Here is a 14,991-nt window from a genome sequence, read left to right as displayed (position 1 = left end):
TTCCTTTCTTACTGCCCTGTTTTTTTTAACATGTTATTGAACACTATCATTTTGATCTTTCAGTCCTAAAATCTTGTTAAGAGAGAACATTTTATTAAAGATATTGTCTCGAGATTTTTTTTTTTATTTTTCTAAGGCTGTTTGGGCGCTTGGTAATATTGCTGGTGACAATGCAGAATGCAGAGATTTTGTTTTGAATTGTGAAATACTTCCACCTCTTTTAGAGTAAGTATTTTGTTTAAGTTTATCACAATCAGATAAATACTACTTTTAGAAAAGAAAACTATATATTCCAATATTTCTGCATACATAATGAAGTTCTTCAGTGGTACTTTTAAATTTGGCTTACGGTTAGCCATGCCTACAGTAGCCTCAAAGTACGTAAAAAAAAAAAAAAAAACAGGAAAAATTTTCAATTTTTATTGGGTCCATGTCTTTTATGTTCCCTTCAACCATACTTAATAATAGTCATTGCCTATGCTTATTGTACCCAAACAGTTATTCTACAAAAATAGTAGTAGTTTATAATAAAATAAAATTCAAATGTTTCTATAGTGGGGAATATTTAATATTTGAACTGATGGTGTTTTCAGGATATAGGTAGGTTTTTCTGTTTGATATTGAAATGTTCGGACAACAAAGATCATAAGAGATTTTTCTGTAGGACTATAAGTTTTACTCAGTGATTTATATAGTGTTTTTTTCTTAAACTAATTTACACTTTTTTTTGAGAGAGGGAGAGCTTTTTGCTATAGGGTAAGTACACTTGCCAGAGATAGAGAGAGAGAGGGAGAGACAGAAAATGAGAAATCAACCCCCAAGGATGGCCATGCCGAAATCCCTTCTCTTTCATTCACCTCTTGGGATTTTGGGCATGCATCCATGCACGTGTGCCTGGTGTGAATTTTAAGCTACCAGGTCCGAAACTCAAACCATGGTCAACTATATCGCGGTGCTGTGATGTAACCATTACACCATCTGCTGGTCCCATACATTTTTTATAAAGAAATGATAAGGTTCTTTACAGAAGTGACAAAATTATATGAAAGTAAGTTTCTTTATACAAGTTGTTTAAATAAAGAGGATCTTTATTTAAGCTGAAAGTCAATAGCAAATAGTGGGGAAAAAGCTAATTGAGGAGATAGTTATTAGAAAAAATTTTACTCTGTAATTTCTGTCATTCTCCAGATTATCAATTGCATAGGAAAATAAATATCTGGAGCTAGTTTGCAAGATATTTTACTTCCTTAGAGAAAGTATCTTTCTGTGGAAAGAAGTGATTTCTTAGCATGACTTTGTTGAACTGACATTAATTGAGGACTAACTGTGCAGGCTACTGAACCCACTGTCTATAATTTCATTAAGTCTGGACATGTCCACAGTTAAAGTCCTGTGAGATTTGAAAATTTTACTAAGGTATGAAAGAAAAAACTTATTTAGAATTTATTATCAGAGTCCTTTTGAAGTCTATAATATTAAAAGCAACCCTTATTGCTCCAATTTGAGACTTTTCTGAGTTGATTCTATGATTTATAGATTAAAGTCAGCAGCTTCTCTTGACTTTTGGTTTTCTGTCTTTAGATCATTTTGTTATTTTGTTACTATCTCAAGTGGGCAATGGTTTATCAAATAGTGTTTTGTAGGTCTAGTCCCTATAAGTCCTAAGGAGCTTAGAAACTTTTAAATCATGACTGAAGAAAACAAACTGACAAGTAAAACTAGTAGAGAACAACAGTACCCAGCTTTGTAGTACTAGTTATAAAAATAATCTCAGAAAATGGTGTTAGACAGTTGGAAAATTGCAATGATTCATTGTGGAGTTTTCTTAGAGAGTTTTAAAGTTTCATTAAAAAAATAGGGAGAGGTGGGAACCAGCAGTTAGCGTAATGGCTATGTCACTGGACTCCCACGTTTCGCATCCCAGACCCAGTGGCTTAAAACTCATGCTGGGTGCGTGTGCGTGCGTGCCCAAGATCCCGAGAGGAGAATGGAGGAGAAGGGATTGCGGCGTGACCATCCCCCCTGGGGGGGTGATTTCTCGCTTTCTGTCTCTCTGTCTCTCTCTGTCTGTCTGGCGAGCGCACATGCCCTATAGCAAAAACCTCTCCAAAAAAAAATAGGGAGAGGTAATTTATTCATCAGACTCTCCAGAGAAACAGAACCAATATTAAGTATTAATTTAAAAGAAGAGATTTATAAAAGGAATTATCTCATACACTTATAGGCCAGAAAAATCCCAAGATGACTGTCTATAGTCATGAAACAGTTAAAAACCTCTGAAGTGGGGAAGCTGGTACTGATCCTGTCCTAGGTCTGAAACAGTCCCTTGGGCAGCTACCTGTATGAATGCAGAGTACAAAAGTTAAAGACGTTGGCGTCTGTTTGACTGGAGGGGCCCAGAGCTGAGTAGAGGATCAGGGGTAGAAGAAGCAATGTGTAAGAGCAGAACATACAGTAAGCACTGTAAGGGAAAGTGAAGAGAAAAATATATAGAGAGAAAAAACAGAACACCGTTTCCTATCTTCTCCCTCTTGTTCTCCTGCCCAATTGGATATTACCCGCCCACATTGAAAGATCTTCCTCTCAGCCCATGGACTCACATGCCGATCTCATCTATCTAAACTTTCATAGATACACTTAGAAACAATGTCTCATAAGTCTTCCAAGCATCCTTAAGTCCTGGCAAGTTGACACCCCAAATTAACCATCTCAAGTAATAAAGTTAAGTTACCTACTAGATTCTATCAGTTGGGTAAAAGAAAAAATTCGTTATTAAAATGATTTTGGATTGTCTTTTGACATTGAAATTCACATTTAGCTAATGCATAAGAATGTATTAAAATTATTAATATATCATTTTTTAGTTCTTTTAAATTTTATTACCAAGTCATTTGATATTCAGTAAATCTAAACCTTTTGCTACCATAGACTACTGTTTAAACTTTGTTTTAATTGAATTGTTTTAATTTATAATAAAGACAGCATATCTGCATAAGAAGAGTTTTGAAATTTTTATAATAACCTCATTAATACAGAAAGAGCGGAAGTCAGCCAGCTTCAACCTTCAGGCCCAATCTGGCTTGCTCCTTGCCTTTATAAACTAAATTTTATTGGAACACAGTCTTACCCATTCCCTTACCAAATGTCTTTGGTTGCTTTTGTGCAGCATCAGCAGCATTAAGTAGTTCTAACAAAGAAAGAAGGCCCGCAATGCCTGAAATAAATTTACTGAAAAGAGGCTTCAAATTTATTTTCAGAAAAACTTTTAGAACAGAGACTTTTTTTAGTGTGGTAAAATACAAGGGAACTTCAAAAAGTTCATGGAAAATAAAATTAAACTATAAGTTTATTTTGGTGCAAAAAATCTTGGAAATTCGTGAATAACTTTTATAGTATCTATTAACTTGAACTTTTTGAAGGCCCCTTGTACAGCTAACATTTTAAAATGTACTATTTTAAAGTGCACAATGACTAGCATTAAGTATATTCACAATACTATGAAACTATCACTCCTTTCTGATTCCAGAATGTTTTCTCCACCTGGAACATAAACCTTGCACCCATTAAGCAGTCACATCCTACTTTTCTTTTTTCTCCATCCCTTAGAAACCACAACTCTGCTTTCTGTCTATGCATTTTCTTATACTAGATATGTCACAGAAATGGAATCCTACAGTGTACAGCTTTCTGTGTGTGGCTTCTTTCTCCCACTCTATTATTATCCAAGTTTAGTTATATTGTAGCATGTATCAGTACTTCATTCTTTTTATAACCCATTTACGTGACTGTACCACCGTTTGTTTTTCATTCTTCAGCTGATGGAATTTAAGGTTGTTTCTGCCTTTTGGCTGTTTAAAGTAGTACTGTCATGAATACTCATGGACAACTTTTTGTTTGGATCTTTAATATTCACTTCCTCTGGGTGTACATATACCTAGAAGTGGAATTTGCCAGATCATATGGTAATTATCATGAAAACTTTTTAGGAACTACCAGATCCTTTCTCACAACAGTTGCACCATTTACCTCCCTAGTAGCAATGTGTGATGTTCCAATTTCTCCACATTCTCACCAACACAATTCTTCTGAAAAAAAGAAATTTATGTATTCCATAAGAGACACAGAGACAGAAAGAGACAGACACAGTACCACCAACAATGGCTTAGCACTGAGATCTCTCATCATTCAGCCATCTGTGAATCATGGGCAAGTGCATGCCTGGCTTACTTAAGAAGATACCCAAACTTAAACTGGGAACCTTACTTTGTGGGATTGCCTGAGTGTCATGTTTTACTGCTAAGTCATCATCTGGCCCTACCAAAAGTTCTTATTTGTTATTCTGAGTTAAGCCATCCTAGTGGTTCTTAGATGGTATTTCATTGTTTTTTTCATTTGCATTTCCCTAATGATTAATGACGTTGAACAGTTTTTCATTTGCTTATTGGTCATTTGTATATTATCTTTGGAGAAATGTCTGTTAGGTCCTTAGCCCATTTTGTTGAGTTGTAAGAGTTCTTACAATTACCTATTCTATTCTACAGTAGTTCAACCCTTAGTTGATTTTCTTCAGTGTTTTCCTGTTCTTCTTGTGATCTCTGCTTTACTCTTTATTTCTTTCCTTTGCTAGCTTTGGATTTACTCTAATTTTCTATTTTATTAAAGTGATAGATTGATTTGTTGGTTTGAGGTTTTTTTTTTTTTTTTTAATGTGAGTGTTCACAGCTATGAATTTTCCTCTGAACATTGATTTTCCTGAATCTCTCAAGTTTTGGTATATTGATGGTTTGAGTATTTTAATTTATCTGTAAGTATTTGCTATTCTTTTTGTGTGTTTGTTTATGTTTTACATTTATTAATTTCTATTAATTTATTAGGCCCACTCTTATTTAAGAGTGTTAATTGAAGTTAATAGGTCATATGGTGGTTAAGGCACTGGACTCCCACGTGGCCGAATATGGTTTGTGTCCTGGACCCAGCAGCTTTAAAATCACTCTTGGGGCATGCATACGCTGAATCCTGAGATGAGAATCCAGGAGAAGGGAGTGTGAGATGGCCATCACCCCCGGGGGATGATTTGTCACTTTTCCTCTCTCTATCTCTTTCTGGTAAGCACACATTTCTTATGTCAAAAAAAAAAAAAAAAAAAAAAAAAAAAAAAAAAAAAAAAGAGGGTCACTTAATTTCACTTCCACGTATCTGTGAATTTTCTAATTTTTAACTTCATTTAGTGCTTTTTAGTTTCTTTCTGTTATGGTTGGAGAAGACACTATATGACATCAGGCTTTTAAAATAGTCTTTGTAATTTAATATATGATTATGTTAAATTATGGAGAATGTTCCATGTGCACTTGAGAAGAATATATTGGGTCATCAGAAAAGTCTTAACGCATTTTTGTATAGAAAAATATGTCATGACTTTTCCGACGAACCAATGTATTCTGCTGTTATTAAGTGGAGTATCTTTTGTTTTCTCTTGAAGCAATTTTTGACTTCAAGTATCTTTTGTTTGGTAAAAGTATAATTACTCTAGCTCTTTTGATTTTTATTTGCATGGAAAATCTTTTTTCCATCATTTACTTTTTTAAAAGAATTATTTAGTTTTATGTATTATTATCTTTTAAAATTTGCTGCTGGACAGATTTATTTTATTTACATGCTCTTACCAGAGAGAGAAAAATGAGAAAGCAAGTCACCAGATATGGGACTTAAACCACAGTCACATGGGAGTCCAGTGCCTTAACCACTGACCACCTGCTGGCCACCCCATCCTTTTATTGTCAACCTATTTGCATCTTTAAATCTAAAGTGAGTCTTCTGCAACAAGTGTTATAGATGGATTTTTTTCTTTTTTTTAAAAATGCATTTGGCTTATTACTGCCTTGTAATTTGAGTGTTCAATTCGTTTAAATTTAGTGTAACTACTGGACAAACTTCTGCAATTTTGTTATATATCATCTTTGTGTCATTATTTTTTCCCTTAATTCCTCAATAATTTCCTTTTTTCATGTTTGTTCTTTTTTTCCTGTAATGTATAGTATTGATTCCCTTCTCATTTTCTTCTCTGTATATTTTAAAAGTTATATTCTTAATGGTGGTTGTAGGGAGTGTACAGTGAATATTTTAAAGTTACAGCAAGCTTGTTTGAATTACTACAAATTTAGCTTCAAAATTACATGAAAATATGCTTCAATACATTTGTGCAGTCACTTTTTTGTTATTGTCAATAATTGCAGTATTACACATTTTGTGGTCATTATCATATATTCATAATCAGTACTTTATTTCTTTGTCTTTTTAATTATGTAGGAAAAAAAGAATAATAAGCCAGAAAAAAATCACATTTGCTCTTATATTCACCTGTGTAGTTATCTTTAGCAATCTTTTTCATTTCTTTGTGTGGTTTTGACGTATTATTTACTGCCATTCCATTTTACCTTAAAGGATTCCCTTTAGTTATTATTGTATAACAGATTGACTAGTGATGATCTTTTTTAGCTTTTATGTATCAGGGAATCTCTGATTTTTTTCTTTCAGATTTGAAGTATAGTTTTACTGAATATAGCTGTGGTTGACTTCTTTTTTTGTTTCGGCACTTTAAATATGTCATTTCTTTGCCTCTATCCCTTTGCGATTGTTTTTTGAAAAATTATCTGTTAACTTTAATGAGGAGTCTTTGTATACAGTTGGTCATTTCTCTCTCTTTGTTTTCAATAGTCTCTCTTTTATCTTTTGTTTTTGGCATTTGGATTATACTGTGTCTTGAAGTGGATCTCTGTGTTTATCTTACTTAGAGTTTATTTATTTTCATGGATGTGTAGATTTATATCTTTTTTAAATTTGAAATTTTCAATCATTATGTCTTTAAATACCTTTTTTTCCCCTTACTCTTCTTTCATTTTTGGTCTTGTCCTTTGCCTATGTTAGTATGCTTGATAGTGTCCCACAATTGTCTTAGACCCTGTTCCTCATTTTTGTCATCTCTCGGTTTGTGGATTTCTTTATTCTGCCTACTCATATCTGTTGTTGAACCCTTCTATTGAATTTCGGATATCAGTTATTGTACTTTCAGCTCCATTATTCCTATTTAGTTGTTTTTTATAATTTCCTTCTTTATTAATAATTCTCTATTTCTTGAGACATTGCTGTCCTAGTTTCCTTTAACTTTTTGGCTATGGCTCCTTTAGCCCATATTTATATTTAAGACAGTGGTTTAAATCTTTTTATAGTAAATTCAGTGTTCTGGTTCCTTAGGGACAGTTTCCTTTAATTTATATATTTTTCTTACAGTGGGCCACCTTTTTTTTTTTTTTTTTTTTTTTTTAATCGCCAGAGAGCATTTATTTACATTTGTCAGAGAAAGAGAAAGGGGAAGGGAGAGGAAGAAAGCATCTTGTAATGGGATATGGTCATGCCACAATCCTTCTCCTCCTATTCTCCATCCTGTCGGAATTTGAGGCATGCACACACACATGCCTGAAATGTATTTCAAGCCACCAAGGCTGGGGTATAAACCACTGTGTTAGCCATGTGGGATCTGGCTCCCTTGACCACGAGGCCATGGTGTTGGCCCATGACTGCCATCTGTAAGGCTGCTCCCAGGCTAAGAAAGAGACTGAACAATGGTAAGCTAAAATGCCAGAAAGCGTTTCTACTGCATTTCAGACTTTTCCTGACAGAAAGTTCTCTTGTTAGAAATTTTTGTCTGTTTTGTTGAGTTCCACTAAAGTTGAGTCTGACAGTGTTTGCAAATTTCTTCAGTAATTCTGGGGAGCAATGAACTCCTAAAAATCAGCTCTCTATAATTTTTGCCATTTTCCACCCTAAGATAGGGATTTTTTAAAACCTAGGTTTTCTGTATTTTTTAGTAGATTTTTGATAGTCCTTAGGAGGTTAACAAACTTCTTAAATTACATGCCAAACGTCTGGTGTATATGCTTTTTTTCTGAGGTGAGGATCCATTATGGTCTAAGCAGTGTCCACAAGTCCCTAAAAATTTCAAAGATCACTACTTTAGGACATGTTCTATTTCAATATAAATAACTAATACATAACTTACTGCATTGTGAAAAAACCTGTACATAAAAACACCTTAGAAGGCTGAGGCTAGTTCTTGTTTCAGACACTCGGTTTCTTAGCAGTTGCCACAGTTCTTTGCAAACAGATAAAAAAACATTAAGACACACAGTCTATTAAGAAGTAAACACAAAATTTCTCTTGTCAATAGGTGGTCTTCATTTAATTTGATCCTCTATTCCATGCTTCTTGAATTCCTATATTACTTTCATAGTTAAAACAAAAGTAATCTTCTAAAAGTATGTAGAAAATAATTTCCATGGCACCTTTATATTAAAAATGTTTGTATTTCTTTTAAGAATCCATTCAGACTGTAGATTCAAACTTCGGAAAATAGAACTATCAAACACTTATTTTGTTTCTGAAAATACAATGAATTTTAAAGACTCCTGTTTCCTGTTTCACCCCTTTTAATATCTTATGAAATATATCGAAGATGATTTTTATGTTATGATAGGAAAAGCAAAAGAAAAATTAATGTAAAGTGACAATTCCATTTTTCTTTTTTTTTTTTTTGGCATGTTATTAACAAATTCAAACAGACTCACAACAACAAGAAATGCTGTATGGGCCCTCTCAAATTTATGTAGAGGCAAAAATCCTCCTCCAAACTTTAGTAAGGTATGCATAAAATACACAAATTAAGGACTTTATCTCCATAAACTTATGTCTTTAATAGTTTTTTCTTTTTTTGAGGATAATAGGAACTTTTTTGTTGATGATCTTTTTTTATTGACTAAACAATATTTGCACAATACAAAATTCAAAGGACTTAGAGTAAAAGTGTTCTTTGCATCTGCTCTTTTTTAAAAATTATTTGCTTAATTTTATTTATTGCTATTATTTCTCAATTTGACTAGAGAGAGAGAAAAAAAAAAAAACAAAAACAAGCCAGCAGGACCAGGACATGAATTGTGGTCAGCCATGTGGCAGTCCAGCACCTTAACCACCATGCCATCTGTCAGCACCAAACGGGAATCTTTTTCAGTGACATTGCCTATGCTCATTTCTGTTGGTCTATACCACAGAACCTACCTCAGCTGATACAGATAGGGCTACACCTGTCAGAGGATTTCATGTCTTATTAGGCAACTTCTACGAACAGACTGATCCTGGTGCCATTTGTCCAGGAGAAGGGTCTGAAAGGATTATCTCTAGGCTAGGATCATCTTTTCTAATAGCCAGGAGCCAAAATCACTATGAGGGGACTTCAGAAAATTTGTAGAAGAATGGAATTAAAGTGTGATTTTTATTTATTTATTTATTTATTTATTTATTTATTTATTCTTACAGTTTTCCACATTTACTTTTTTTTTTTTGAGAGGTTTTCACTATAGGGCACGTGTGCTCGCCAGACAGAGACAGACAGAGAGACAGAAAGCGAGAAATCACCCACCAGGGGGAATGGTCACGCCACAATCCCTTCTCCTCCACTCTCCTCTTGGGATCTCGGGCACGCACGCACACGTGCCTGGCGTGAGTTTTAAGCCACCAGGTCCGGGACGCGAACCGCAGTCGTAGGACTACCTGGAAGTCCAGCGACATAGCCATTACGCTAACTGCTGGTTCCCTCCACATTTACTTTACGTATCAAAAAATTTTTACTCATACTCTATAGTTCTTGACAATTAATAAAACAACTTTCAAAATGTCAAAATACTAAATTTTAAAGATATTTAAAATATTTCTTATAATTTTGTTTGTGACTGTATAGCAACAGAAACAGTATGGTTTTAAATATTTTTGAGAAAATATATACATGCCAACTACTCAAGTTGTTGAAAAGCAAATGCCTAGTACACAAGTCTCACATAAACCTCAATTCAGCCCTGCTTACTAAGTATTCTATGATACACCATCTGCTAGCAAAGATCAGTCTCTTTTTCTTCCTTCAAAGTCTTAAGGTTATTTTATGTTATAAATTCTTTCATATACTTTCTCTAATCCTCTCTGCCAGGCAGTACTATTTATGGTAACAGGCCATCTTTCTAAGAGCTTCAGATACGACATTCCAGTCAAAGCCCTGTCCAATAATGAGTATTTCTAATTTCTAATTCAATGCAACAAGCATTATTGAACTTAATAATCCTTCTGCCACAAAATAAGAATACTCTCAAATACTTCCAATTCAAGAGGGGTCAGGAAAGAAGAAATGTTTATATTTCCACTTACAGAAACAAACAAGAAAAATATTTTAACCAATTGCTGAACCTATCAACAACTCGAAAGAAAGTATGTTTAAATTGGGAAAACAAAGCATAGTAAAAAAAATCAGTAATGTTTTACTCAAAAGTCATAAAATTCTGTTTTTCGAGTTCAGTCTTATGTTCACACTCTCTTCTGCTGAATATGCAGTATTGCTGTGATCCAATCTTTCCGTTTAAATCCTAGAAGTTAACATTTAACATTGTATTGTAATTTCTTGTCCCTGGCATTAAACTGGTCATTTCTTGGTTGCATTTTATTCTCTTATTTCTGTATGTGTCTTTACTTTTCCTGGTTGAGCACTCTTTTCAGAACTTACGGATTTAGAGCATGGCTTCCCTGAACACGCCAGGACACACCTCAGCTTTTAAATGGCTTCTTGTCCAAATATTTTGGGAGTCTAGCTTTCGCATCTACTCTTACCACCACTCCTTAAGTTGTTTGGTCCAGAGACAACTGCTGTAACCAGATATTTATGTATCATGGACTTAAGAAATCTTCTAGGCTAAATTTTGTTTATTTTAATTTTTATAAGAAATTAAAACTCTCCAAAAAGATTAAGATCATTTGTCCATGGGGTCCAGTAGGTGGCATAGTGGTTAAAGCACTGGATTCCCACATGGCCAACTGTATTTTGAGTCCCAGACCTGATGGCTTGAAAATCAAGCCAGGGTTGTGTGAGTGCATACCCAAAATCCTGAGAGGAGAATGGAGAAGAGATTATGGCATGGCTGTACCCTGTGGGGTGTAAAAGACTTTGAGATGTTACATGAACTTTGAGAATTAATATGGTAATCTGAATTCCAGGCCATTCACACTTCTAATATTAGTTAATATACATTATTTTACAGCTGGCAGATCACTAATTAACATACCATTTCTCATTTTTGTTTTTTGTGCTATTACCTTCTTCCTTTTCCCTTATCCGTACTCTCAACCTTGCTTCCTATTTCACTGAGAAAATTGAAGAAAACAGAAGGGAACTACCATAGTTTCTTATTACCATATTTATCATCATGTCATCATTTGTACTTGCCTATTGTACTTTCTGGTCATAGCTATTTTTTCCGTGTGCCTATATAAAGTTTATTCCTCTACTTGTATACTGTACTTTTCTCTTCCTTTCAGGGCCATCACTCCAGCAGTTTCCTTTTCTCTCTCCAGCATTATCAAGTTTTCTCCTCTCTTTAGTCATTCTCAATACTATAAAAAAATATGATATAAGATATTATTTCTCTCAGCTTAAATCTTCTCTTGACCCCTAGGGACATTGATAAATTTCCCTGTTAAATATCACCCATTTCTTTGCTCTCTTTTGAAGCAAAAGTTCTTATTTATCTATTACCATATTGTCCACTTTCTCTCCTCACACTCTTTCTTGGATCCACTCCAATTGCAGTTTTTCCAACTCACTGCACTGAAACTGTCTAGCATTATCATTATTTGGTACTTACCTAAGAGATCTGAAATAGCCTGTCTTTAAAAACATTTTGTATGCTGTAGTGATGTACAGTGAATGAATGTAAATAAATAAATTTTCAAAAAGAACTATATGCAAATATTTATACCAAACTAAAAATAGTCCATATGTACATGAGTTGGTGTATGGATGAGCAAATTATGACACATTCATGGAATAGAATAAAATTTACCTATTACTTAAGAAGGAAGAAATTGCTGATTCATGCAACACGAATGAATTTCAGAAGCATTGAGCTCAAGGAAGGAAGCTACACATATCCTACATCGTATATGGAAATATTTATACCAAACTAAAAATAGTCCATATGTACATGAGTTGGTGTATGGATGAGCAAATTATGACACATTCATGGAATAGAATAAAATTTACCTATTACTTAAGAAGGAAGAAATTGCTGATTCATGCAACACGAATGAATTTCAGAAGCATTGAGCTCAAGGAAGGAAGCTACACATATCCTACATCGTGCATAATTCCATTTATATAATATTTGGAAAAGACAAAACCATGAGAGCAAAAATTGTATTGGTGATTACCTGAAGGAAGGGGATTGACTACTAAGAGGCAAAGGGAATTTTTTGAGATGATAGAAATATTCAGTATTTTGATTGGATGGTAGCTGTAGAACTGTATACATCTGGTAAAATTCCAGTAGAATTATAAAGCTAAATCAAGTGTGATTTTTTTACTGTATGTAGCTTATACCTTAGTATGCCTAATTTTTTTTAAGGGATTTTTGCCTTAGGGAGTGTGCACTCACCAAAGAGATGGAGACAGAGACAGTCAGAGGGAAAGTGAGAAATCACCCCCGTTCCCTCAGAGGGATGGCCACACCTCAATCCCTTTTCCTCAACTCTCCTCCTAGGATTTTGGTCATGCATACACACCTGACATGATTTTCAAGCCGCAGGGTCCAGGACTTGAACCAAGGTCAGCCATGCGGGAGTCCAGCAACAAAACCTTTATGTCATCTGATAGCCCCAGTAAACCTCATTTTAAGAAAAAGATGCTAAAGAGACAGAACAAATAAACGCAATATTTAATACTTAAGATCACAAATCAAAATTAATTTTTAGCTTAGAAAATTTGAATATACCTTAGGTCACAGTATCATGTCAATATTAACTCTATCATTATATTGCGGTAGAAGAATGTATGTGAACGTCCTTTTTCTTAAGAGCCTTATGTTAAACTAGTAAGGGGTGAAGTATTGTGATAATAGCAGTTGGTTCTCAGATGATCCAGTAAAACCATATATACACACACATGCATTTGAATGTTGGGACAGAGAGTAAATACAGCAAAATGTTAAGTAGTATATAGGTCTCTATTGTACTAATTTTGCAAATTTTCTGTAGATCTGAAATTTTTCAGGACCATATTATTGAGGAAAATAATACATCATCTTGCTTCATATTACCTGCTCCATACTCCCATCTGTCACCTAAGTTACTATAATAACCTCCCAACAAATTTTGCTTTAGTTTGCTTACCCATCATTTTTTATTTCTGAGAAAGCAGCCAGCAGATCCTGTTAAAATGTCATGTCTACCACATCTTTGTTCAGAACCCTGCAGTAGCTCACATATTTTATTTGGAGTAAAAGATAAATTTTTTAAATATCCTACAAGAATTTTTTTTTGAGAGAGATTTTTTGCTATAGGGAACATGTGCTCTCCAGAGATACAGAGAGACAGGAAGTGAGAAATCAACCTGTGGGGGGATGGCTATGCCACATTCCCTTGTCTCCTCTTACGATCTTGAGCATGCACATACACAAGCCCGGTGTGAATTTGAAGCTTCTGGGTTCGGGACTTGAACTGTTGACTATGTGGAAGTCCAACAATGTAACCATTATGCCATCTTCTGGTCCCTCTACAAGAATTTTTAATACTGGCCATTCTGTTTTCTCTCCGACTGAACTACTACTATTTTCCTTGTCATCTTACTGCAGCTACTTTGGCCTGCTAACTGCTCCTTAAACTGACAAAATTTTAACTTTGCTTTAGCTGTTTTCTCTACCCAAAATAATGATACTTGAAGTTTTTGGTCTCAGTGTTCTTTTTCACTTTTAAAAATGATTGAGATTCAAATCTTTTTTTTATGTTTATTGTATTGCTTTTTATTTACTTTTTAATTTCTCTTTTTTATACTTTAATCACATTATTTAGCTTACAAAGTGAATATTTCAACATGTGAACATTTCTCCTTAGTCCAGATGATAAAACTATAAAATATCTTCAACAGATAATACCACATTTCTTTGTCCCATTAATGCTTTGCCTCTCTATTCTTCTAAATATCCTTCCTCAGACCCTACTCTTTTACACACACTGTATCTGGTATTTACATCCATTTACTGTGTTTCTATATCCTTTAGTCAATCAGTTTCAGTCATAGAATATGAACACTCAGTATATATTAAGTGACGACATACAATGTCTCTTCTTCATAGCCTGGCTTGCTTCACTCAGCAGTAAATCTTCCATATTATCATTTTTTTAATGGCTGAATAGTATTCCATAGAGTATATGTGCCACAGTTTTTCAGTACATTCATCTGGGCATTCAGGTTGGTTCGTGGGCATTTGGGTTGGTTCTATGTTTTAGCCATTGTGAATAGTACCACAATAAACATCGATGTGCAAGCACTTTTCCAATGAAGAATTCTTCTGTCCTCTGAGTAGATACCGAAGAGTGGGATTGCTGGATCATGTGATAGTTCTATTTGTAGATTTTTGAGGAATCTCCAAATTGTTCTCCACAGTGGCTAGACCAATTTACATTCCCACCAGCAGTGTAAGAGAGTTCTCCTTTCACCACACCCGCACCAGCACTTACCGTTTTTTTAATCTTAGTCATTCTGACTTGGATTAGGTGGTATCTCATTGTTTTGATCTGCATTTCCCTTACAATGAGGGATGTTGAGCATTTTTTCATATGACTTTTGGCTATTCATATGTCATCTTTAGAGAGTGGTTTTTTCAACTCATTCTCCCATCTTTTAATAGGGTTGATCATCTTTTTTCAGAACAGCTGCTTGAGTTCCTTGTGTATTCTGGTTATCAGTCTCTTATCTGATGCATAGTTTACAAAATTTTTTTCCCATTCTAAGGGCTGTCCATTCACATTGATTACTGTGTCTTTTGCCATGCAGAAACTTCTTAGTCTGATGTAATCCCACTTGTCTATTTTGGGGATTATCAACTGTGCTTTGGGGATTCTTATTTA

General features: G+C 34.4%; 1 protein-coding gene across 1 annotated transcript in view; it reads left to right on the top strand.

Annotated features, from left to right (window-relative positions):
• Positions 1–14,991, top strand: part of KPNA5 (karyopherin subunit alpha 5) — a 58,240-nt gene that overhangs the window by 21,846 nt on the left and 21,403 nt on the right. The window contains exon 9 of the mRNA XM_027775441.1: positions 8,595–8,694. Coding sequence (XP_027631242.1) covers positions 8,595–8,694 — 100 coding nt within the window. The remainder of the gene's footprint in view (positions 1–8,594; positions 8,695–14,991) is intronic.

The sequence above is a fragment of the Tupaia chinensis genome, unplaced genomic scaffold (assembly GCF_000334495.1).
Source record: "Tupaia chinensis unplaced genomic scaffold, TupChi_1.0 Scaffold000563_1, whole genome shotgun sequence".
Taxonomy (NCBI): Eukaryota; Metazoa; Chordata; class Mammalia; order Scandentia; family Tupaiidae; genus Tupaia; species Tupaia belangeri.
Note: the sequence above shows the minus strand (reverse complement) of the source record. Positions and strands in the feature narration are given on the sequence as shown.